The following is a 27,409-nucleotide window of genomic DNA, read 5'->3' on the forward strand; positions in this document are numbered from 1 at the left end:
GTCCTGCTCATCACAGATTGTAGCCAGTGGTGTAATATAAGCCCCCGAAACCCTCTTGATTGGGGGTGGCCCGAGCTCCAGGGGGCCCCTTCAGCAAAAGTGGTAAGTGGTGGGTTGGGGAGAGGGGTCTCCTTTGTGTACTTTGTAGGGGGAACCTCAAGCTACATCATTCCACTAGATTGTAAAACGCTGCAGTGAAGAATGCCGTTTCACAATAGAAACATGTGCCAAGGCAACAGGGATCAACTGTTTTGTAAGTTTAATCCCCTCAAGTAACTTAAGGGATGGTGAGCTTGTCTGCAAGATATGCAGGTCTTGGTTGTGATGGCTGTTTAAATGAGTCAGGTGCTTCTCAACACAATCCTTGCTGTGGTATGGGATACATCCATGCACTAATGCAGTGCAGGGCTATATCCCTTCCATCATTTCTATCACTTATAGTACATATTTTGCAGCTCATACAAATCCCACAACAGGGCCTCAGATATCCTTCTACAAATTATAACATAACTGATTGCAAAGGTCTCTGGGTTGTTTTGCCTTGTTAGTATGTGTGAGCATTACATTGAAAAGAACTTAAGGGATGGTGAGCTTGTCCAATTTGGAATTTGGAGAAAAACTGTACTCCACATTCAGACTTAATTGTTAATGATGATATAGTGAATATATTCTAGTTTGGTTGCATTGAACGAAAATATTAGGCACCGATATAGTGTTATGACCATAGCCTTTGCCTTTACTATATTTATTTTTAGAAATGTAGGAAATATTTTCACTTGTGATGGAATGCGACATCTACCATGCATTAATAAACATCTTCTTCTGCCTTACTTTGTGCCTTACACATATGGAGAAACCCCACTATGCATCAGGGTCACTGCCTTTTATTGGAAAAAATAAAGCCTCCTGTTTTGGCAGGTGAAAATTCTCATTTGGTGGGCCTGCCACCGCAGAGCTAGCGGAGGCAGGATGTTGACCACTGTTAGACATTTCAAGTGATTGGGTTCAGTCTATGGGAACAGTCTACACCACATATACATTTTTGAAGATAGGGTTTATGATAATTGCTCGGTTTTTGAATAATATGGGTTCGATGTGCAAGAGAAGACATTTAAATAAATCAAACAAATTTCGTTGCGCACACTGCATCCCCAAATGCAATGCAGTGCGCGCAACGAAATTCGTTTGATTTATTTAAATGTTTACTTACCTGCAAACCTCCATTATCCATACATTACTAACCCCCACCCTGCCCCTCCCCCTCCCCACGTCACCGCCCCGGCAGGTACTCCTCTACCGACCGCGGCTGCTTGCTTCTAGTCAGGATAAGGGAGTTAGACACTTTAGATAACCTCAGCACACCCCTTTGGTAGCTTGGCAGGAGCAGACAGGCTTATCCCAAAGTCAATGTGTAAAGTATTTGCACCCAGACACACAGTAACACTGTGGAAACACTGCAAATGGGCACCACACCAGTTTAGAAAAAGTAAGTATCTTTATCTAAACCAAACAAGACCAAAACAACAAAAAGACCAACATACACAACTCAAAATATGATTTTCAAAAGGTTTCAAGCAACTTTGTCCATAGTAATCTATGGATGCGGGTTTTTCCACAAAGTTCCTTTAGATGTGTAAAACTTCACAAGGCCAAACAGCTGCAGAGAAAGAAAGTCTTGAAAAACACAGCGATGTGTCAGTTCCTAATTCCTTGGGGAGGCGATCCGACAGTTCTGCTGCACGAAGGAGAAGAGATGCGTCGAATCTGGACTGTAGGGGGAAGTGATGTGTCGACTCCAAGACAGTTCTGGTCTGCAGGTGATGCGTTGTAAAAAGTGCAGAACAGGGCAGTGATATTAGACTTCGGAGATTGGTGCATAAGACTCAGGTGCGGTTGTTTCTACAGCCGCTGGCAGGTGCTCAGGCGAATCCTTGGTCGCATGGCAGCAAGGCATAGAAATTTCTCCTGATCGGCGGTGCTACATCGTAAAAACAGACGCTGGAAGCGTGATGCGTCAATTTTCTTGGTTTCTTCCAGCTTTTTCAGCTCCCAGCAGCAGGAGATGTTCTTGTAGCTGGGAGCTGATCCAGAACTGGAACAGGCCCCACCTAGCAGGCCAGAAGTCCCAGCAGTGGAGTTCAAGGCAGCTGGTGCTGATCTTTGTGTCCCTGAGACCGCAGAACAGAAGGCAAGCACACACAGGACCTTGGAGATTCTTCATGAGCAGGTTCACAGCAAACTTCAAGTCTTTGTCCTCTTCTTGGCTGAAGCATCAACTGCAGGCCAACCTAGCAAAGCAACACACAGGGACAGTCTCCTCCTTACAGCTCTTCAGCTCATCTTCCTTGGCAGAGGTTACTCTTGATTCCAGATGTAATCTAAAGTTCTGGGGTTTCAGGTCTGATATTCATACCACATTTGTAGTCTTTGTTGCAAGAGTCTCTGAGCTCAGTAAAAACCAGTTTCGTCCTCTCTGGTGCAGCTATACTGTGAGAGGTGGAGACAGCATTGTGCAGAGCAGACACAGCCTATTCGGGTGCTAGTGAAAACTCCTCCCACCACTCTAAATGCAAGAAGGTCTAATCAGCCTGGCTATGAGTCACCCAGGAAAGCCAGGACACACCTCAACCCCTCCTTGTGATTGTCTAGAGTGCACATCCTCAGCTCCTGTCACTCCAACACCAGATGGTGAACACACAAACAGGCAGAGGCACAAAGAATGGTTTAACAAGAAAATGACCACTTCCTAAAGTTGTCATTTTAAAACACACAATTTAAATACCACCTTTGATGTGCTTTTACATTCTGAGTTCAGAGAGCCTAAGCTCCAAATCTCTAGTTGTTCCCAATTGAACGTTATAAAATGTGACAGTGCAGCTTCAAATAGTCTGAGGAAACCACGCCAAGGATGCCAAGTCTAACACTACATATTTTTTTTATTAGGTGTCCATGATGTGGTATGCCTAATCCTGACTGTGGGGATTTTGGTAGATGGTATGAATTATTAGAACTATTAGTTAGAAGAGCCCCTTTACGAGGTGGAAAGGAAAGGAAATTATGAGTCACTTCTTCATTTGGAGTAAAGCTTTGCCCTTGGATTCACAAATGAACTATTGTGGTACTTGAATTAGTATGGTATGTCATATTAATTTTATATACTTTTTATGATATAAGTGAATGACAATCATGTAAGGACAGTCATATGAATTGTTTAGTTTTGTATTCAAAATAAATTGTTCTGTGATATTAAATTACAAGTGTATTATTTAAATACAGTTGAATAATAACCATGTATAGATAATTATGTGATGTTTTCTTCTCTTCCATAATTATGTAATAGTGGGTAAGTCTTGAATAACCTGTTCATGACAGGACACTTTTAACACAAATGATTATTTGTTTTTAACTTCATTTTAATTAACGTATGTCGGATAATGTTTTGTATATTGAAGTCATTTTTGTGTGGTTATTACATATGTATTTTATGTACTGTATTATATTGCAGCCCTGAAGAAGTTCACTTTTGTGGATGAAAAGTGTTGGTTAAGGCTGTATCGATTCAAATATAGACAGAGAGAAAATAACAGCCTTTTTTAATATGGAATAAAGATGAAACAAGAAACTGTGATAATTTTATTGGACTTTTTTTTCTTTGGGATTAGCACTATATTTATAAAAAGACTCATGTGGTGTACACCTAAAACATCTCATAAAAAGAAAGGGCCTGTTGTTGCATCTGAAACTATGAAGGGGTTCGATGTGCAATATGGCATTTTGCATAGCTGCAGTAAAAGGGTGAGGGGGTTTATGCTAATGAGAACACATACCTCTTTATGAATAAATTCCAAGGCACTGTACAATATTTGTTTCTGAGCTTCAATGCCACAGCTTGTGCATGCCTATTGTCAGTTCACATAGGGGCTAGTCGTAGCATCCGTATGTACTTCAAGTACTGCCAGATATCATGTTCTTGTACATAAACATTCCTTCACCATAATGTCAGACGAAGCTGCCACATTATGTACCCTTTGACCAGTGCGGACCACTTTCTTCCACCTTCAGCCCCTCAATAGCAGCTAAAGAAAGGGGGAACAGTGGAAACTAAAGACAGTATAGAATTATAAAGACCTCATTACATTCTGTTCCTTCGGCTGTCATCATGAACCATGATACCAGGGGCAGCAGAGGCAGTGCCGGAGTAGGAAAGGCCTAAATATAGGCAAAAGCTACTACCCTTGGCAATGCATAATTTATGTCCATGGGCTCATTAGTAGCATATGTCTGAATATGTCTAATGCTTGGTTAGGAGAATTGAGATCTGATGTTTATCTCAGACCTACTATCTGACGTGGACCACACAATCCTGTTAGAATGACATGACTTTCAAATATGCATCAATAGCACTCATAATCTAAATTAGAAACCTCTTAATTTTGACTACTGCATGCCTCACATTATCTGTACTGTACTGGTACCATACCAGTATCTTGTTTAGAAATAATACAGCAACATTATTTGCATTCCCTTTTCCAAAATGCAGAATCCTCAAAAGTGATTTGATCCTGTTTTAAAGGGGAGGTTCCGAACATATTTGTAAGAGCATTGAATGACAATGCAAAATCCCATAACCACGCGGTCTTATTTGTTTGTAATGTAAGGTCTATCCCACATTGTTAACTATAACATGCTACATTAATATTTGGTAGCCATCATCTAAATATTTGTTTTATCTCTCCTTTTGAAGCATTGTTGAACTATCAACCTTCTTGCTCTATGATGTAAGGTAATAAAATGTATTGAAGATGAAGAAATGGAGGCAAACAACTTGATGATAAAGTTACCTCAGTATGGAGAAATTTTACCTGGATTAATGGCAAAAACACAAACTAAATATTTCAGGATTAAATGAAAGTAACTGTTTATAGATAAGTCTTCTTCACATGATTGGGACAAGGCTGAACTGAATACATGAAACTTGACTTGAAACAAGTACATAAATGCAGCTCAGCTCTAATGTTTGGAATAGCTCTAATAACAAAAAATAGAAAGAAAATGATGGCAATATATTCTCTCAATATCAGTCACATTTAGAAGGAGTTTAGCTTATGGTACAAATACAACTCATATTCTGTTGGTGACAATGATAGTGAACCCCCTCTGGAATATGCTTTTAGGTCAGGAAACTCCAGCTTAGATGATATACAAAAAGATATGTTTTCAGGCACACACATACCACATGTATTGCATTGTATTGCATTGTATTTTAATAGACTACTAAATAACTTATCAAGATGCCCAGTTAAAAATGTCTCTCACACTTTAATGCAGTAGAAAGGTACCTACGGAACTCATTTCTTTAAGCACTAAATATGTTGAGACTATATGTATTTAGCTTGTTAACCATGTTTAGAAAATGGTTAGAAAATTAAAAGAGCTTCTAATTAGACGCATTAATAGAATCAAAAAAGCAGTCTCTTGCCAGGTCTTATGTATTTACCATCTATTTGTTTATAGACCAGATTTTGGAAAAACATTTACAGTGCACTTTCCACAAAAGAAAAAAAAAAGATTCTTCAGTGCATTGAAATCAGTAAAGCAATTCATCCTTAACATTAAAAATAGGTATGTAAAAGACATGACAACCTCAAAATATATGTTGTGAAAATGCCATACTAACTTGTCTAAATAATTTCTGTGAGCAACTCTGAAACCTATACAACCCCTCTCATTTTCTGGTATCCTTGTTTGATAACAGTTTACCAAAAATCTGAACTGCATTGCCTAATAGCTATTCTTGTGACAAAAACAATTTACAACATTCCTTTAGTGATACTAGGTGTAGGAAATTACCATCTTTTGTGTGACGTTGCCTTAATTGCTTCCCCTGTCTGTTTTTCTGGCTTTATAACACCATGCACTATACTCCAGCTAAACAGAGATAGAGTGCTTGCCCCCCACCCCATTTAAACATGTAAAAATTGACTAAAATATATTTTTTGCACTTACCTTTTTACTTAAGGCCATAACACATAATACAGAAATACACATCAGGCATGGAAAGCAAAATGTGCCATCTACTACAGTGCCTGTGACAACTTTTCTACAGGCCAGCACTGTGTATCTTGATACCAGAAGCTTAAACCTGCTGCACAAGCCTATTAAAATCACCCTTTAGCAGGAAAACCTGATTTTAATTACTAAACAAGTCACCCCTAAGCACACCTAGCTGCTCACAAGTTACAGAGCATAATATTCAATAGTTGCACATGTGTGACATTAGAAATGGCATGTTTCCCCAGTGATCAGGCCCAAAACTACATTGACAGGCTGCAGTTGGCACATAGGAAGAGTCAAAGTATATATTGTAAAGTTTGAAATTGTAACTCGTAACTTTTGACCTTTACCAGCTGCAGACTAAACTCAAGGGCTCATTTTAATATTGAATAAAAATCCAGTGTAATGGTGTATTAAATATATTGGAAAAGTAACTTTTAAAACGTTACCTTTACCTTGCCAGGAGCTACTGGAGGCTAATTTGCATTAGCCCAGAGGCCACTGCTCAGCTTGTACTTGGCCTGAATGAGGTGTGAAACTGTTCCCAGAAATAAAACAATGGCCTTGATGTGAGGAGGCGTTTTCTTCCCCTTACAGTAAGATCAGCTATGGTGGACCACGATTCTTCATTAACCTTAAAGGGGCCTACACTGTCATGAGCCAATGTTAGGTTAGGCCTAGCCTAGCCTTTGTGCCATAGTCGACCTGGCACCAAAGCCAGTGTGATGAAAGCTATCCATTGAACCCGTTTTGAGGGGCCATAGAAGAGGGGACAGTTCATTTCCCTGGCCACACCTCTAAGTGAGCATAACGGCTCTGCACAAGAGTGAAGGGTTTGCTCATCTTGGATTTTGAGAGTGAGGGGCACAGTGGGAATGTGTGCAATAGGTTAAAAAGGTACTAAAGAAAGTGGGTAGGTTTACACTGATATTGTTTACCCTTTTGGTTAGGGAGTGTCAAGAGTCACATTTTTTGCAGCATCAGATTTCAGCTTTGACCCACTCAAATGAACCCACATATTCAAACAATTGCTAAGTTCCATTCTGCATTGAGTCTTAAAAAGCTGTGAGTGAGATCTCTGCAAAGCTCCAGAGGGATCAATCTGCTTCAAGTATCCAGCCTTTGGTTCCACAGCAGTGGCTACACTTTCAGCACTGGCCCAAATAGGGAGGATGTTTCTGCTCAGAAAGTGCCAGAGTGATAATGGAGAAGAAATGTGACATAAAAAACAAATCAACGTCTTTGTTGTCGGATTTAGGAGCTTTTCAAACTTTTTGACTTCCAAACTTCCATCGATACTAATCCACTTGGGGTATCCAGTTAAGGCTCCTCCACGATCAGCGTCAAATCAAGCCCAGGGTCTACCGCTTCAGTAGACTATCTTTGGCATGCATTGCTTTTTGGATCTATTTCTACCTAAAACAATTTAAAAGACGTATTTACATTTACCCTTGTTGGATTTTGTTGTTCTGTGTCATTTTATTAAACTGAACTCTATTTTCCAATTCAGTATGTGATTTTTATTGCTTGGTGTTTTGACTTTATTACTGCTTTGAACTGCATGGAAACTTTTTACATTGCTCTGAGTTAAAACTGTCTTCTCCGAGCCATAGCTACCAGGGCATTGAACTCAGGTTATTTTTGTGAGTTTAAGGGTTTAAGGGTTCACCTTAAGAAGAAGTGTTGTTATTCCTTGAGATGGACAGTTGCTAAAAGTAATCAATGAAGAACATAATATGTGAATGTTCCATCAACTCGACTTGAACACAGGCAAAGCACTCCTCCATTAGGTACATTAAAATGAAGTACATGCAACACCTCTCTTGGAGGTATTTTCATATCAAATTATAGGCATGGTTGAAAAACATATCGCAAAAAATCTTATGCATGACCTCCACGTTAGAGAGATCCATGATTTACATTCTAAAATGATTTTTAAACAAGAAGTTTGATTGATCAGGATAGCATAAAAAAAGTATCTTTCCATGGAGACTGGAATGTCTATACATGAGATCAATAACATTGCATTTATTAATGCTTGCGCAAACTGTAACTCACTTATTATAGTCTAATTCTGCTAAGTGTAAGTCTTATTTTACTGCAACTTCTCTGGCACAATTCAAAAATATTTTAGTTCCAAACATTAAACGGATATCAGGTAAGCTCCTTCTGAGGACACACATTCAGCTATTTCTTAAAATGTGCAGACTATTATTGCTATAATTTAGAATGATTTGCACTTGGCTGTTCTCAGAATTCACAGCTAACATTATCAGTGGGATCTTTTTTAATGAATATACCCTTAAAACATTGAAGATCCATCACTGAATGAATTTATAAGTCACCATACTGTATCGTTTCATTCTGGGTATTTCTTATTATCACTGTTTACTTGAGTATCGTCTGCACATATTGTTATGTCATTAATTTACTGTTTTATTATCTAGACCTTTACATATTGAGCATTCTTAGGGTACTGTAAAAACAAATATCAGTTCTGAAACTTATTGCTTGTTTTCTGTGATGTCATTGTCTATAATATAGACACCCTGTTGCTGGGGCCGCCATGAGTGCATTCCTATCACACTATATTTATGGTTTTATATCTTTTCTAGACCAAATATTTGCCTAGGGATTTCTTTTTTGAACAGTTGTATTTTCCCTGCCCTAGGAACAAAAATTTGTAGCAGGGGCTCCTTATATTTACATGGTGTATACCCTTAACACAGGATATATACTAAGTACAATGACAATCTAGCAAAGCTTCACAGAGCACCATGATAGAGCACCGGGACTGCATGGAAAACAATTGTATAGGAATTAGCCGTTGAATCGTATAGTAATTTAAATGTTTTATTAAAAAAACATTATTACAAATAATAGAGACACAAACAGAGATTAATAATGTCTCATATGTGAGAATGGTGTAAACTCAAGCTTTCAGTTGAGAAATATGTTATTCCTTATAGACAGGATGGTCTGGCGAGAATATGAGAATGTTTCGGTCAATCATTAGAGGAGCGCCCAATAGGAAAGCATTTCTGTTGCTTTTGACAATCAGTTAAAAGTTTTGGTGTTAGGAACTGGACATGACTAAGAAAGCCCAAGAGAAATATGGATTTTGCGAGATGTGTTCAGATGGACTTTAGTAATCTACACATTTATTAAGGTAGAATTAATTGTTTGAGAAGGATATTCTGTTATATTTGGATGTTGATTTATACACTAGATTAAGGTTGGAAGGATGGATTGGCTCATCTTGTGAGAGATATGTTGAGAAGTATGTAACGGATCAGCGTGGTATCCAGAAAATAACTAGCTGATGTGCATTAATTAGTGCTATTTCCACGTAATTAGTATAACATGGCTCCTGAAGAGACTAAGGGCCCGATGTAGGTGACCATTACCGGTCGGTAACGGGCGAATTCGGCCGTTACCGACCGGTAAATGGGTCATTGAGATGTAGGGGGCTATATTTTACAGAATCGGTAAATTTACCGAATCGGTAAATTTACCGAATCGGTAAAATACCGAATCGGTGCTTTTACCCATTCGGAAAATTCCTGATGTAGGTAGCACTGTTTCCAGTGCTACAGGCCTTTTAGATTCGGTATTTTACCACCCAATCCAATTGGGTGGTGAAATACCGAATCCAGGTGAGCATGCACATCTGTGCATGCACACCTGTGCCATGTGACAGACAGACATGCCCTTAGGGCATGTCTGTCTGCCACATGGCACACATGCCTGTATTTGGGGTGCTAGAGGGTGTCAAAGTGACACCCCCTGCACCCTTGCTAAAATCGGTATTTACCGAATCGGTAATTACCAAATCGGTATTTCCCATTGATTCCTATGGGCTGTGAAGCCCATAGGAATCAATAGGAAATACCGATTCGGTATTTACCGAATCGGTAAATATCGAATATTACCGATTCGGTAATTCCACATCTGGAATTACCTACATCTCCCCTCCTCTTTTTTACCACTTCTTAAATACCGATTCGGTATGAATCGGTATTTAAGAAGTGGTAAAAAAGATTTACCTACATCGGGCCCTAAGGGCCTAATTATGACTTTGGCAGTGTAGTAGCAGGCCGCACCGCTTCCACACTGCCAAAGATGTACCAACACCTCCCGCAAGCTTACGGGTTTCCTCATATCTGGTGGGCGGTGCTTTGGCGGTCCCACAGCAGTGTCCATTTCAAATGCACTGCAATGGGAGCGCTACAGACAGTTCCTGCACGGCATGGACTTTGCAGCCCATGCCGTGCAGGAAAGGGGGTGAATGCACATGGGGGGGAACAACATGTACCCCCTGCAGGTACTCCATGACCCTGCCCCCCTGCAGGCACCCCTTCACCCTGAGGAACCTCTTTTTCCTCACAGCCACAGTTTTCATTGTGGTCTCACCACCAAACTCACCACCAAACTGTGGCACTGCTAAGCATATTAGGACCTATCACCAGCACTGGATCCATGATCCCCGGCGGTTGTGGAGGGCCTTTGGCGGTCCCACTGTCGTAATTGGAATACGGTGGGTGGACTGCCATTCTGGCAGTTCAGGGACTGAACTCGTAATCAGTGCCTTAATGTGGACAAGTTTGAACTGTTATTTCAATTTGAATCTAATTGAGATTATAATAAAATCTACAGCAGTGGAAATTAGGTAGACTTTAAAAGGTGGTAGATCTCAGATTAGATAACATGCATACTAGGAAGCAATACGTCTCTCAATAGAAAGTCCTTACAACTCCTCCCTGAATTGGATGAAGCTTTTATGTGAAGAAAATATTTTTTATCTTTTTTATTTTCCGATTTTCGTATGTGCACTGTTGATGAAATTAGATTGACTGATTATATTAAAAGAATTCTAGTATAACATTTTGTTTCTTGTATACTTTGTTTTAGTTATCACTTTTACAACACTGAAGAAACATTTTTCAACCTTGAAAGACATTTTGGCCTGTACCATATGAACAATAGCAACAGCAAGAATCAACATCCATTGTTAGGTGTGGCATTTGATATTACTAAAGTATATTTAATAAAAGTTGCATATATAAGGTCTTTCAGACACTTCTCTTCATCCATTGGTCTATTGTTATTTCTTTCACATTTTATTTCCACCTACTACATCATATAGCATGGGGCAGTAGGTGAGCCTACTTAAGCCAATGGTTAACTTCAGTTTGAGTGGCTGTATTTTGCTCTTTCAGAAGGAGCACATCTGCACACAAGCTAATTCCTTTCAGCGCCAGTGCTTTTGTTTTGACTTCAGTTTTACTTCTTTATTGAGAGCCTAATATGATAGCAGGACACTTCTGATGCACATTTCCTGTTTCTCAGATCCTATCTCCTGCCAATGCTGCTGTACATTCCTTTTGGAGTATTTTGATTTTCTGATTGCTGCTATTTCATGAAACACACAAAAGGTAATATGTGACTGCTTGCAATAAGTCTAAGTACTGGCAATAGACCGGGGTAGCACTCCAACCCATCATTCATTTGCTCACCATGCCATCTCAGCTTGAACCCAGTCATATGTAAATCAGTTTTGAACCTGTTCTTCATGGGAAAAGTCCAGTCCCAACTGCCAAGAAAGGTCTTCCCTGAACCGGAATCCAAGCAACCCAGGACTAATGTTGCCCTGGTTATGGGCTCATAAGCTGGGTACAGCTTGGTTCTATTGACACAGTGAGCATGGGACCCACATTTGGGCATACCCATGCTACTTAGGGTGGTACATGAACACTCAAAAAGTGATTGGATGCTTCTTGCAATAAGTCTATTCACTGGCAATAGCTATGGGTAGCACTCCAAACCGTTGTTCTTTTGGTCACCATGCCACCTCAAGATGGCTTGGAATGAAGGAGTGATTACAAGTGGCAGAGATTAATTCAAGCTTTCCATTCATTACTGTTCTGTATACTTATTGTGTCTCCCTAAGTGGCATGGGTTCTGTGCACACTGTGTCTATGCACTGGCAATAGCTAGGGTAGTACTGCAACCCATCGTTTTTTTGCTCACCATGCCACCTCAGTTTGAACTCAGCCATATGCAAATCCGACTTGACCCTGTTCTTCATGGGAACAGTCCAGCTCAAAATGTTAAGCCAGGTCCTCTCTGAAGCGGGACACAAGCAACGCAGAACTTGTTTCACTCTGGTTTTGACTAGAATACTAACAAAAGTTAAAGTACTACATTACACAAAACATAAACTTAAAAATAGTCCAATCGTGAAAATCTTATAAAAACTGTATCACGTATAGCAAACTGTGCAAAATTATAAATAATACACCTGCACAATAACACAATAACACAATATATAATGAGCCAATAGTGAAAAAGACAATAAGATCATGAAACGGTGTTGCTCACACAGTTACACATAAAGACTGTTTTGACCAAGCTAAACTGGTATGGTCATCATCAGGGCAATCAGTGCTTATTGACAGAGCATCCAACAGAAATTTTGCTCACTTGCTCACTAAAGGACAACCTCGTTGGGCAACAAATGCTGTTGAGGTCATGGAAAGAATTAATCACTTAATAAATTAGACATCAATCCAAAGTACTAGGGCCATGGATATACTATGGAGGGTGTCATAGCAAATTACGTTCCTCTCTTAAAGGCCAATGCAGGGTTAATAACTGTTGAGGAGTGAATTAGACCCTCCTGTGGTGGTCACAGGCCACTGAAACACTGTCTGTCTAAAAATAATGAACACGGATGTTAGCTTTGTCTACATCTGACGTTTGTTGTGCAATGTTAAATTTTATACGTGTGTCACTCATGATCAGAAAACGGTATAGCTAATTTTGGCTCCCAGAACCAGTTTTGTTGCTCAGGTATACTGTTGTTTTATTTTTAAACACAACATTGATATGAAGTATTCATGATTAATTGAACCTGATCGAATAGCAATGGGCCATAACTTTTCCTATTAATCAATGTATGTTATTAATTTACCGTACAAATTTAAAAACTGCTTCTAAATGAATTTTTAAAGATGTTTTAAAATGTATTATTTGACTTTTATGATTCTTATGTGAATCGAATAAAGTTTATGAACTGAACTGAACACGGATGTGAAACAAAGATCTTACGTTGAAGTGGCACTTTTATTCATCAAATCATTAACACATCAGAAAATATATTCATCAATTAATTAGCTTTAGAAAGACTATTCAAAACTACAATTGTAATCAGCAAGAAATAGCAATACAAAAATACATATTTGTAACGCTCTAGTGCCTAGAAGGCAAAACCTTAAATGAGAAAATTAGCCATCCAAGAATTACAATTCTTAAAGTGCATTAAATGCAATGAAAGGGTGACATTTCATGGTCCTGGGGCACTGAACCAAGGCAGCTTAATTTGTGGGGGTGCTTCTGCAAATGTATGACAAAATAGACGTGTAAACGATAGAGAAAAATAGCTTTCTGATTTATATGAAAGAAGGACCCTTTTAAAATTCAATAATGAGCCTGGTAGTCTTAGCAAAGTCTTGGCATTTAAAGACAGAAAGAAATATCGGCAATGATTACTCTAGCTGCCCGGAACTACAGGCATGCCTGCATCTCAGGAGCCGGGCGCAGGGTGGTACATGAAACACACAAAAGGTGATGGGAGGCTGCTTGCAATAAGTCTAACCACTGGCAATCGTTCAGGGTAGGACTGCAAGCCATCATTCTTGCATTTACCATGCCACCATAGTTTGGACCCAGCCATATGCAAATCCGTCTTTACCCTGTTCTTCATGGGAATAGTCCAGCACAAACTGACAAGCCTGGTCTTCCCTGAACTGGAATACAAGCAACCCAGGACCTGTTTCGCCCTGGTTATGGGCTCGTCAGCTGGATACAGCTTGGTTCCACTGACAAAGTGAGCATGTGACCCACATCTGCCCATACCCATGCCACTGAGGGAGGCACATGACACAGACAAAAGGTAATGGGAGGCTGCTTGCAATAAGTCTAACCACTGGCAATAGCTATGGGTAGCACTCCAACCCATCATTCTTTTGGTCACTATGCCAACTAAGGATGGCTTGGGATGAACGAATGATTACAAGTGGCAGAGATAAATTCAAGCATTCCATCCATTACTGTTCTGTATACGTATTGTGTTGCACTAAGTTGCATGGGTTCTGTGCACACTGCCATTGGAAACAAGCTGTACGTGGCTGGTGAGCTAATAATTAGAGTGAAACCGGTCCAGGGTTGCTTTTGTTGTGGTTTAAGAAGTACCAGGCTTGGCAGGTTGTAGTGGACTGTTCCTATTGAAGCAGGGGCAAGACTGATTGCATATTGCTGGGATGGCATTGTTTGCAAAATAACAATGTTTTGGGATGCGGCCAAGTAATTGCCAGTGGCTAAGAATAATTCAAGTATTCCACCATCCATCACTATTTTGCATACTAATGCTGCTATTTCACAGCATACCAGATTGTAACATTTGAACAAGTTCTGTATTAGGTTAAGTTATTTTTTCTTCCTTTCTTTCTTTCTTTCTTTCTTTCTTTCTTTCTTTCTTTCTTTCTTTCTTTCTTTCTTTCTTTCTTTCTTTCTTTCATTCTTTTCTACTTTCTTTCCTTCTTTCTTTCTTCCCTTCCTTCCTTATTTCTTTTTCATTCTTCTATCTTTGCATTTTTTCATTCTTGATTTTTTTCTTTGTTGCATTCTTTCATTGTTCCTGCCTTTAATTCTTTTTTCTTTTTTTCTTCTATTTTTCTCTCTCTTTCCTTCTCTTTCTTTTTTCTTTTTCTTTCCGTCGCTGTCTATTTTGCCTTCTTGTCTTTTTCCCTCTCTTTACCCTTTTGTTTTTTCTTCTCTCTTTTCTCTCTCTCTTCCTTTCTTTCCTTCTATCTTTCTTCCGTTCTTTCTTTCTTTTTTCTTTTGCCTTTTTCTTAGTCTTGCATTCTTCTCTTCCTCCCTTCTCATATTCTTATGAATAAGAACTCTTTAGATTGCAAAATTTGGAATCTTAAACGATTGAAAATGTACATCGTTTCTTGTTATAAATAAAGGCATCTATACGGATTAATGAAAGACTAAATAAGAATGTATACTTTTCATTTATAGAGAGTATGCTAGAAACAGTAGAGCTCATCACAGAAACAAAGTGTATGGTCGTCATAACAGTTGTGCTTACGTTAGTTTCATGAATTGACTATTTTAGGATAGATGCAACGTGATGCTTCAAATATGTATTCACTTTAGTATTGTTAGCATCAATTCCAATTCATGCATCTAAGCTGTATGGATTAATGTCTTCAACCATCTGTGCAACTATACCATCTCTGCCATTGGTTGCTTTAAATCGAGGTTCCACTGAATGTTTTCGCACAGTGTGGCCCTCTATCCCTAGGGACCCCTCATATACAGGATCTGGTGCTCCACAGGGGCAGTCTTCATGCTTCCTGAGATTATGGAAACCCTTTATTGGTTTCACTACTTCATAGCTTCAAGAGAGGTAGCCCTCTTGACACACCAGAACATGTCTTGACTGCTAGCAACATTATAGTTTATAGTATAGCTTTGTTAGACCTGTCAGCCTTAGGGAGGTATTTCCCAAACTTTTCCCTTGCTGATGTTGTGTTTGTTGGCCTTAGTACTCTGTCCACTTTACTGCTGCTAATCAGTGCAAAGTGTATGAGCTCTCTTTTAAAGATGGTGAAATTAGCTTACACCCAACTGGCATATTTCATTTACTTGTAAGTCCCTACTTAAGAAGTACTAATTGTATTAAGGAACTGTAAATTAAATGCTACTAGAGGGCCTTCATCACTCATTGTGCCACCCACTTAAGCAGCTTTTAAACTTGCCTCAGGCTTGCCTTTACAGCCTGTGTGTGCAGCTTTAAACTGCCATTTCGACCTGGAAAACTAAACCTTTTCCCAATTTTAAACCTTCCTTTTTAATATATATAGGCCACCCCCAAGGTAGGCCCTAAAAAGCAGTGCATTTAAAACATTGGACATGTATATGTCACTTTTACATGTCCTGGTAAGGAAACGCACTTATATTCATTTTTCACTACTGCAAGGCTTGTCGATCCTATAGGATAACACTGGTTTAACTATTACATTATAAGTGATAACTTTCAATTGCAAGCAGGTGGAACATCGATGTTGGTGTATACAGAATTGTAATTTAAAGCCCTCCTTAATGGTAAAGCTGGATTTTAAGCCACAAATGTGAATATGCCACTTTTAGAAAGTTGCCATTTTATTCTCCCCACCATTTGGTGCCTGCAGCCTCTATCCTGGGTCACATGACTAGGTGTAGCTGGCACTTGGTCTTTGTGTATTGTTCCCAGATAGTGAGACAAAGGGGAAAAGGGGCTGGCAGGGTGGGCCATCTCTGACCTGATCAGGTTGGAAGCTGTCACACAGCAAAAGGACTCTACCCAGCACAAAGGGCTTTGACACTAGCTGTTTGTGACTGCAGACATGTTGGGACCAGGACAGTGGGGCAGGAAATTCCTAACACCTCTGGGGGTGGAAACCTCTAGGAACTTCTCCTACTTCAAAGTGGGCATGAGGTCTAAATAATGGACCCTCCAACCCAACTTTTCAGAACACCTCTGGACCTCTGGAAAACTCAGAAGGACTGCTGTGCTTTTCTGCAAGAAGGATCACTACTCTGCTGCCTGCTGCCTGAGTGAAAGGACTGGACCTGGATCATGAACCCAGGATCACCAGAGTGACTTCAAGGGCTAGTTGGCTGGCATCTTGATCAGGCCCTCAGGGTCAGAAAAGGCTCCAATCACCTTGAAACCAGTACCTGGACTTTGTATTCTGTGAGTCCTACCGTCCAAGGGGTGTCACCCCTGTCCTAGGCCATCGAATGTGGGCCTGAGCGTGCTCTGCCAGCCCAGCTGTGGTCAGATCTGACACAGTGTGACACATTACCTCTCAGTCCCACTTCGGACCTGCCACAGCTTGACTCATCCCCGATGCCGAACCTCGCATCATGGCTGCAATCTCCTCAGAACCACTGCTCTGTGACACATCCTTGGTGCAGGCCTTGATAACACAAGCCCCTTATCGATGGCATCCCCAACAATGATGCAGAAAACCACATTGCAGACCCGTAGCTTATTTGAAACTGACGGCGTGCAATGCATGTTTGACACAGGATCTTGCAACACTCAATAACTAGTTTTTAAGGTACTTTATTCAGCAGGCCTAACTTGGTCCCTGTATCTCGCCTATGCTCCATCATGGTCTGCCTGAACTTGTAACTTTGTCTTAGTCCGGCATGACCAGATAACCACTGGTGGTTCTTTGTGCTTCTATGCACTATTTTCATTTACATCTTTAAAACTACATGTCTGTGATTCTACTTATTGGATTTTTTTTCATTTTGATCTCAAATAATTTGTTAAATTCTCTATTTTTAGGTTGAGCCATGACGCAGCGCATATGCGCTGCTCTGCCAGGCTGCTGTACTCTCTCTGGGAAGTTTGAAGACGCCCAACTCTTTTCTTTGGCTGCTTGGTCCACCTTCATGAATTCCTTAGTTTTCATTGGGGAATAGAATACTGTTGTCCCTGTTTAGCCTGCCCTGGGCACTGCCCCTGCTACCTGGATCTTTTCGATATTGGCGATACCTTTTGTTAAGGTCACCACTTTTCTTTTGTGTTTGCTTGTTTTATTATTCCCTCTTGTGTTTGACTTTGCTCTTGCCCCTTTCCATTGTCCGTATTCCCTTTGTTCCCGCCCCTCCCGTTGTCGGCGTTCACCTTGTTTCAGCCCACCCCCTCCCATTGTCCATATTCCCTTTGCCTGTGTTGTACGCTTACTGCGAAAATTGCTCCGTAACCACTATTACACACAGCAACCTATGTAGGGCTCTTTAAAACAAAGAAGGTGGCTGCCCTGACGGTGGACAGTGCCAGCTACTTTTAGTATAGCTGCCAGTGGCAGATAGGGTGTACAAGCTCTCCCTGACTCATACAATGGAATATGGCCATGGTGCTGAAAAATGGCACTCGTCAAGACAACACTCTGTCAGGAGCAGTTCCTCTCCACCAGACCAAGCTCATCCCACCTGTTAGCACTCATGTTTGATTATTGAGGAATTTCACAGCCCCCCTTGCCCCTCAAGGGAGATGCACAGCAGCCTGCCCTGCAGAGTGACAGTGCCGGTGGAAGCGCACCTTACCCACTAGCTCCCCCACCATAAACAGCAGGTAAAGCGCAGCCACCACCAGTAGTCTATTGAGGACCCTCCACTGCTTGAACAGTTCCTGGTGTTCGGTGCCACGCTCGCAGAGGAGGGCTGAGCGCAGGCTTTCAGTAGGCCCCAGTCCAGCAAAGAGTCATCAGAGGAGAGAGTGCTTTCCTGCCCGGGTGACACCCCCACCACCACTCGGAGCTTGCCAAACTGTGGCAAGTCCTCCTTGTCTGCCCCACCCGGATCGCTGCTGAAGTCATACATGTTGTTGCTGTCGCTAAAAAAAAGTGTTGCATCCCTCTGTCTCTGCAGATACTTGAAGGCATCCCACCAGGTGCTGATAGAGAGCCAAGCAATCTTCACGCTAGACCAGTGGCACACGGGGAATAGGGATCAGTGGGCAGTGCATCTAACGAACCGTGGCCCCAGCCACATGGAGCTTAGGTGAGATGGTGAAAGATACTTGATCCCCTCGATTTTACAGTGACAGCACAACAACATCGCCGAGTATCAGCTGAGATCTCAACTCTATTGGTACTTTGTGTTGACTTTCTTCCCGCCCCCTCCCATGCTCATCCGTGGCATGCATATCCATAACTGTCTGGCTAAAAAAAGCAAAGTTCACCCAACCTTTCCCTCCAAAACCCTATTCTATTGCATAGTTAGACACTTATAAGGTCCCATTGGGGAGACCTATTGGCAATGCCAATGCTTGTTATAAATTGGTGTGACATTTTTTCTTATGCTGTGTTTTCAATTTATTGCTGTTTGAAGTGCTGCATAAATACTTCACATGTAGCTTCTAAGTTAAGCATGACTGCAATGAGCATAGCTAACAGATGATCAAGAACAGGTTAATTGGGGTTTGCTTGTGACTTCACCCTTACAGAAATTGTGGATGCTGCTTGAGTAGGGTGTCACCACCCTCAACCAGTAATCCAATTTTCAGCAGGTTTGCAGTAGTTGTACTTAGGTGTGATAGCTACTGTCCTCCCCATATTCGTTGTGTTCATTTTTTTAAAGAAGGAGAATGTTTGTAAACATTATCTGTATAGGGTCTGCAATACTGATAGCAATCATCAGAAAGGGCATGCTTGAAAGATTGCTTATAGTCATCCTTGATGTACCTGTTGTTAGGATAACCCTCAGGTTGTTTTGAGCATCTGCTTGTATGAAACAGTAAAGTCAAGATGAATGATGGTTGCTGCTCAAAAAAAGCAACATGGACATTTTGTCCCACATTTGCTCTTCCTCTCCTGCGTCCTTTGCTTTCATAAGCTGTCTGAGGGGTATACAAATGTATTCCAAGCAGGGCAGACCTCTGCCGGGTCTACATGGCAAGTTGCAACTAAGTGTAGGACACCACAGTCCACTATGGGAAGAGAGAAAGGTTGCACTTTCAGAAAGACATTTGATTAGGAAAAGTCTATCTCACACTGGTTGGTTAATTTCTTTTAACTGAGAGGATGAAGTGACTGCAATTTGCAGTGAGTGCTACTGAAATGCTAAGAATTGCACATTTTAACTGTAGCTCCACTGTAGATTAAGTAAAATCCACACAGATATTAAAGAGACCTGTGTGGACAGTGATGTGGTGCTTCCAGAATATTTAGATGAGTGCTTTCCATATCCTCTTGCCTGGTTTCACACATGGACTCCTGCTGAAACTCAGGTGGTTTGTCTTGCTGCTTCTACTGCATGTCAGTCTTATCAAGCCTAAGAATCGCAGAGACACCGACTCATTTGCTAGTCCTGGTCTCCTCCATCACTAGAGATGAGTACGGAACAGTATCATGAAATCAAAATTGGAAGCGAGCTGAGTGAGGACTGTGTTTGAGCCAATTCCCAACCGCTATCAACTTTTATTATTTTTGATGTCCTGCTGGGCTGTGTGGTAGGATGCTGGAGTAGGGGCTTAATGCTCTAGGTGCATGCCCGTTATCGTGCAGAATTACCTTTTATGACCCTTTGGTTCAGACTGTGTTCCACAACCCTCATCAACCCCCATCATTGAGGATCATTCCCAGTGATTGTGGAGCCACTAATCTTTAGGCACTAGGTCACCCACAGCTAACCCCAAAATATACCTATTTATCCTGTCACTTTTTTGAAAAACCAAGGCATTTTGTTTCAGGATATATTAGTGTACAGCTCTTTATTTGCCAGTGTTTTTATTTGCTTTAGCTAGTTTTCTGTGGTCACGATGACTAAGAATTGACAGGTATTGTTTGTAAACTTAATACAAACTAACCAGGGTTTGGCAAGAGGCTTGCAATCCTCAGTTTGCTCACCATCCGGTAGTGAATGTAAACGCCATATCATGGTAAGCAGTGTGTAAACCATCTGTCTCTAATATAATAGCATGGTGTTACCTTGTGCTATTCTTTTGGTGTTCACGATTATCTAGTGTTCGAATTCACAGGCTCCACCTTTCTCATATTTCTTGGTTACCTTTTCGTTTTGAATTCAGTTTGTCTACGTATTAATGCTTAACCATCATTTTTACTGCACATATACCTATTTATCTTGAGATAGTATTAAAATAAAAGGTCTAAACAAAAAACGTGCGACCCTGACTGAGCATTCAGCTGTGTTGCACTGTACTATGAATTAACTGCACACTTCCTTCTTTGAGACTTAGCTTGGCCTTATTTTCACAACCACCTAATATATCAATGAGACTTGCATGGCCAACTTTCCATCGCACACCAAGTACTCTGTGTCTTGGTTACTTGGGTAAATCAGCAAGCTCACCTTTGATATTGCTTGGTTGCCCCTGCGACTGTAAATATCGAGAAAAAATATAACGTCTCAGTCTCTTATGATGCACGTTGTAAAACACTAAGACACTGCAGCTATTACATCTCACAAAAGGAAGCGATTAGAAGGTTTGCCGGTGCCTCATTAAGAAGGCATCGTCAGGCTCTGCACCATTGTAGGAAACATACCATTACCTAGGCTGGAAAGTTGGTGAATTGACAATGCAGACATCCGGATCCAGCTTTTGGGTGAGCTGCTTTACCAACAAGCATCGGCAAAGCCAAAAGGTCTTGCCTTTAGCAAGAGATATTGGCTATGCCAATGTGTTTAAAACATGTTGTACACCAGCCTGGATGCTGTTAAGCATGTCTTGACATTAGTGGCATAGAGGAGAGTGGTGTGCAGTGACATAGAGTGACACAGAGTGGAATAGAGTGGAGTTGAGAAGCATAGAGTGGAGTGCAGTAGAGGTACGTGTCATAGAACGGGTTTTCTTTGAGTGGTGTGTCAGGATTGGCGTGTCGTAGAGGGGGTGTCATAGAGTTGAGTGGAGTGCCATAGAGTGGAATAAAGTGTCATGGACTGGTGTAGCATGGAGTGGCATAGAGTGGAGTAAAGCATCATAGAGTGGAGTGTAGAATAGAGAGTCTTAGTGGAGTGTAGATTGTCATACAATGACGTACTATGGCATAGAGTGGTGTGGTGTAGTCTGGTGTGGCAAAGAGTGGCGAGGCAGAGAGTGGAGTGGCGTAGAGTGGAGTGGCATAGAGTGGAGTGGCATAGAGTGGATTGGAATAGACTATTTTGGTGGAGTATAATAGAATGGACTAGAGTAGAGTGGTGTGGAGTGGCGAGGAGTTGAGTGGAGGGGCATAGACTGGCATAGAGTGGAAGTGGCATAAAGCACAGTGGTGTAGAGTACAGTAGTGTAGACTAGCATAGAGTAGAATCACATAGTGTAGTGTGGCATTGAGTGGAGAAGTGTAGAGACAAGTGTAGCAGAGTAGAGTTCAGTGGCATGGCATAGAGTGGTATGGAGTGGAGAAGAGTGGTGAAGAGTGTAGTGGCTTGGAGTGACATAGAGTAAAGTGTTATACAGTGAAAGTACAGTGATATTGTGTAGAGTGGAGTAGGATAGTGTAGGGTAGAGTGGCACGGTGCGGTAGGAAGCTGCATAGAATGGAGTGGAGTGGCATAGAGTGGAGAGCTATAGAGTGGCACACAGTGGAGTGGAGTGCTGTAGAGTAGAGTGGACTGGCTTACAGTATAGTGGACTGGTGTAGAGTGGTGGAGAGTAGTGTGCACCACTCCACTCCATGCTAATGCACTCTACGCCAGAGTAGAGTGCAGTGGCATAGAGTTCAGTGGCTTAGAGTACATTGGCGTAGAGTGCAGTGGCATAGAGTGATGGAGAGTAGAGTGGTGTAGAGTGAAGTGGTGCAAAGAACATTTTTGTAGAATGCAGTAGCATAGAGTAGATTGGTACAGAGGAAAGTGGCGTAGAGCACAGTGGTGCAGAACTGAGTGGCATAGAGTGCAGAAATGTAGCGTGCATTGGTGTAGAGTGGAGTGGCTTAGAGTGGAGTATTGGAGAGTAGAATGACATACACTTCAGTGATGGAAAGTGCAGTGGTGCAGAGCACAGAGTCGTATAGAGTTCATTGGTGTAGAGAAGAGTGGCTTAGAGAGCAGTGGCATAGTGCAGTGGCTTAGACCAGAGTGGTGTAAAGTAGAATAGAGAGGTGTAAAGTGTAGTGACAGAGTGCAATAATATTCAGTTGTGTAGAGTGCAGTGGCACAGATTAGAGTGCAGCAGAATTGAGTAGAGTGGTGTAGAGTGCAGTAGGTTTGAGTAGAATGGTGCAGAGTGTATTGACATAGATTGCAGTGGCATAGAGTGCAGTGGGTTAGAGTAGAATGGAGCAGAGTACAGTGACATTGAAAAGAGTGGTACAGAGTACAGTAGAGTGACATAGAGAACAGCGGAGTTGAGTGGCCAATCAAAGAGTACGATTGGTGTAGAGTGCAGTGTCATGGAGTGACAAAGGGTGGCGTAGAGTGCAGTGGCACTGATAGATGTGGTATAGAGTAGATTAGAGTAGTGTAGAGTTGAGTGGTGTAGGGTGCATTGGTGTAGAGTTGAGTGATACAAAGTAGAGTGCGTTAGGGTAAAGTGGTGTGGTGTGGATTGGAGTTTAGCAGAGTATAGTGTTGTAGAGTACAGTGATATAGAGTGGAGTAGTGCAGAGTGGAATGGCCTATAGGGGTGTAGTGGTGTGGAGTAGAATGGTGCAGAGTAGAGTAGAGTGTCATAGAGTTCAGGGGTGCAGAATAGAGTAGTGTAGAGTCAAGTGGTGTAGCATGGAGTGGTGCAGAGTGTAGTGGCATGAAGTGGTGCAGAATAGAGTGGAGTGACATGAAGTGGAATATGTATGGTGTGCACTGTCATTACAAACAATACATTTTTTATTGAAATTACCGTTATTTTTGCAAAGGCATACTGTATTACTAATAAAAGTATACAGCACACAAACGATAATGTGTGGAAATGTCATCACCTACTATATTGATCTATTTGATCATATTATAATATTTGGTTCCACCACATTTCAGAATTGTAAGCAAATGTTCTTCAGTTGTGCTTTCTTAATTCTGATATATTTTGAAATATTCGACAGTTAATTTACAGTCATCTAAATATTGTTGTATGCTAGGAAAAAGCAACATTCGCAGCAAGATTGTCAAATAAATCCTCTCACTTTGAAGTCTGAGAAAAAAGTAAACCTGGAGCTCCCTTGGAAGACAGAGTCTGACATTTGACCTTTGTTTTTGAAAGCACAGCAAATGTGACAAGACAAGAACACACTTTACACGCCTGGTTACAGAAAGTGAGCATTCGTAACAATACAGTAAACAATGTATGCTCCACGTGAGGGATTAACTCAAGCTGGACAGAGTAAAACAAATAAATCCAGCAAATTGGAAGCTAGTAAGCAATGGGCAGATTGCACTGCCAGGAAGCTTTCAGAATGCCCACAAGACGTTTTTTCGCAACCAGACAGCTGTGCTGGTGTCGACATAAAAAACACAGCTTAGTATCAGGGGTAAGATGACGATTTTCTGCTTATGAGACATTTCAATCACCACTTTGACCTTTTCCATTCGACTCCACATCCTTTTGAACATTTTCCCTCACTTGTTTTCCACAATCGTATCACGATCCTATGTCCAAACCGTGAGTGCTTTGAAATGGGTTCATACAATAAAGTATTCCTTAAATATAATAGACCATACTACCCAAAAAAGTAAACTAAACGAATATAAAAATAAAGCAAACTGACAAATGGCGAGCATGACATTCATTGCCTGTCGTGCAAATATGTATCCCCTTATCAAAAGTCATCTTTTTCTACAAAACTGTGTTTTTTAATATTCTTTCATCCATCATAACGACAAGACCACTGGCTTTAGATCGATGTAGATTACGAATACAAGGGAAAAGAGAAAGTGTAATTTCCTGTTTTACATCAGCATAAGCCTCCTCTGCACTGAACTGTTAACATCATAGAGAATAGTGACAGGTACAGAACTGCTAGCATGCAAAAATGTAATCACAGCTTTTGTATAGCTATTTTAGATGTTTAACCAACCTTGTTATGATTTTCTATTGAGCAGTAATGAAAAAATAATGAATAGTCACCCTGACAAGGAAATAAGAAAACCTTGACCAAAAATAATTACTTATAGCTTACTTACACGAGGCTTGTACTTATTTCCTTTCACTAGTGACAGGTGTTACATTATAAATAACATTTGAATATGACATTAAAAGCCACCAGAAAAAAACTCATGTGAATATACGAACTCTTAACCGATCACCAGGCCAATCGCTTTTTGAAGGGAAAAACACTTTTGAGTTCTCAATTTTCAGTGAAAGCCTGATGCTGACGGTCTGTTTCGGGAAAATATTGGTGACCAGTGGTCCTGTGTTGTGAAGTATAACCTATGATTAATCAACTCCGTGCTAGCCATAGGTTCAACTGATTTGAACATATTACCACGAAGGTAACTAGTGTTGGGGGCTTTTGTGTAATGTTCTGATGGCCTCTGCTTTCGCTAGACTGGCTTCTGGTTTCCTAGACGGAGGTACTTTTCTTTCTATACTTCAGTAATGAAAGATTGACTGGTTTCGTGAATGTGTAATGGAAATTACAACAATAACAACTCAAAAAAGTATAGGATCTTAAGCTGCGAAAATTATATCTAGTATGCAAGTTCATTGTAAAGAGACCAACTCAAGAAGGCAGAGAGTAGATAACACACATATATAAGTAAACAGTGCTTATTTGGTCAGCAAACAAATGATCAAATGTTTGTAAGTTCTGGGGGAGGGGCGCGGGTAGGGGACACAAAGTATTTTCAATAAGTGCCCAGAGTCCACACAATGATATAATTACATTTCTATGCCGAAGAAGGGTGATGTATAATTGAGACTTAGTGTACTGCTTGATTTAATACTTCATACATCAAATCAACAATAGAGAGGGCTAGCATGTGTGTCACGGCTGATCATTTCTTCTTTCTCATTGATAGAATTGCAATTCTTAAATCAATCAGATGTGCTCATAAAGTCAGTTTTCCATTTTTCTTTCCAGATCCCCTGGAATACAGTCTCTTCAAAATAAAGCACCCTGTTACTAACCACTAGTTTCTAGATCAAAACAATCTATGTTCCCCGCCCTACCTCTTTGACCAACATTGACATGACTTCTCTCTAGCAGGTTAAATTCTTTAAGCTCTGGTTGTATATGGTGTACATAAAAGTGTAGGGTGATAGGATATTTTGAATCATGACTGTATTGCTCTGAGGTGTTCTATCCACTTTTCCATTAAGACACATTTTGCCACATCCACATATTGCTTAAAGCACATGTTTAACGAGGAACATGTAAACTAATGGTAGCCTCTGATTTTAAACTCAATGGTCTGGTTATAGTTATAAAAACTACCTTTTGAGTCCTGAACAAATTTACATCAAGGACAATGGCAGCTCTTTAGAAGCCCGAGGAGCAGTTAAAAAACCAATCACTGTCACTTCGTACCTCATGAGACTAATTAACTTAAAACTCAAAGGTTGGCAATATGTTTGCCTTTTTAAAATGGATCTTTGTGACATACACTGTCCAAGCTCCCACATAGAACACCCCACTGTTTGTAAAGAATAAGATTAAGTTGTATATTCTCAACACTACATTGTATGCATAACCTGATTTGAGTATTAGAAGTGGGAGGTTATGTCACTTTACCCTTCAGTAGGTGAAATCTCTCCAACAGCTTTTATTCAAGAACCTTCAACTAGTTAATAATTAGTAGCAATTGTGTAATAAACTTCAATGAATTTTAAAACAACTCGTAACAACCTCTCTACTTGATGGAAAACAGAAGTAGAAAAGTGCTTTCCTTGTTCCAAAAAAAACAATCATTGTACAAGAGTAGAATAATTTCACACAAAACAGCCTTTCCTACCTCTTCCTTTTCAGCACTGACCAAATCCCGCCACTCTTCAGTCACATGACTGAAATCCACTCTGTTCATGGGCACTTTCACTTCTCCAATAATGTCATGCTTCGAGAAACGATCAAAGTCATATACTGCCATTACTAGGGTTTTGCCACCCAATTCAGAGTAAGGAACCTAATGGAAATAAAAAAGGTAAAGACAATTATGAGCTTGTCAGATCACACATTACAACACATTCATTGCTTTCAAGATGATTTAAAATGCTTTTATATCTTAGAATCTGCAAGAATCAGGAAAATATACCAGTGAATCACTGCACAATATTTTAGACATTACATTTGGACTAGATAACAAAGTAGGTGTTCATAAGAGTTTGCTGAAATCTTACTTCCTTGTATGTCTGAGCTGTCATCCAGAATTCATATATCTGTATGAAACCACAACATATTTACTGGCACTAATATCTACTGGTTCATTGATGTATGTGATCATATCAACAGATGAAATTGTCAGCATGACATATTTTGTGGTTACTGATTAAATTGAAACGAAGTAACCACACCGGATACAATAAGAAAATGGGGAATATAAGCTGGTCTATGCAAATGTCTGCTGATAATAGATGCTTCATTTTTATACAGTCCTCCCGTTTAACCAAAGTTAATAGAAGCTCAATGTTCAGGAGTAAATGTGTGATGTGTGCATAATGTAAGTAATACATCCTACATTATGCAAATATACATTTTGTAAACTTTGAGTAAAAAAGTAGGCTAGCAAATGGAAGTCTCAGATGAATGGTCAAGGATGTACAATATAACATGTATTTACTTATTAAAGTAGTACAGTTTTTGGAGATTTAAACTTTTAGGCAATCACTTGCTGCTCTTAT

The 27,409-nt window shown here is 40.5% G+C and overlaps 1 protein-coding gene across 3 annotated transcripts in view; it reads right to left on the reverse strand.

Annotated features, from left to right (window-relative positions):
- SYT1 (synaptotagmin 1) overlaps positions 1 to 27,409 on the reverse strand; it is a 1,132,258-nt gene that overhangs the window by 494,989 nt on the left and 609,860 nt on the right. For all 3 annotated transcript variants that reach the window (XM_078674249.1, XM_078674248.1, XM_078674247.1), the window contains exon 6: positions 26,527 to 26,694. In XM_078674249.1, the coding sequence (XP_078530375.1) occupies positions 26,527 to 26,694 (168 nt within the window). The remainder of the gene's footprint in view (positions 1 to 26,526; positions 26,695 to 27,409) is intronic.

The sequence above is a fragment of the Lissotriton helveticus genome, chromosome 1_1 (genome assembly GCF_964261635.1).
Source record: "Lissotriton helveticus chromosome 1_1, aLisHel1.1, whole genome shotgun sequence".
In the NCBI taxonomy this organism is placed as follows: Eukaryota; Metazoa; Chordata; class Amphibia; order Caudata; family Salamandridae; genus Lissotriton; species Lissotriton helveticus.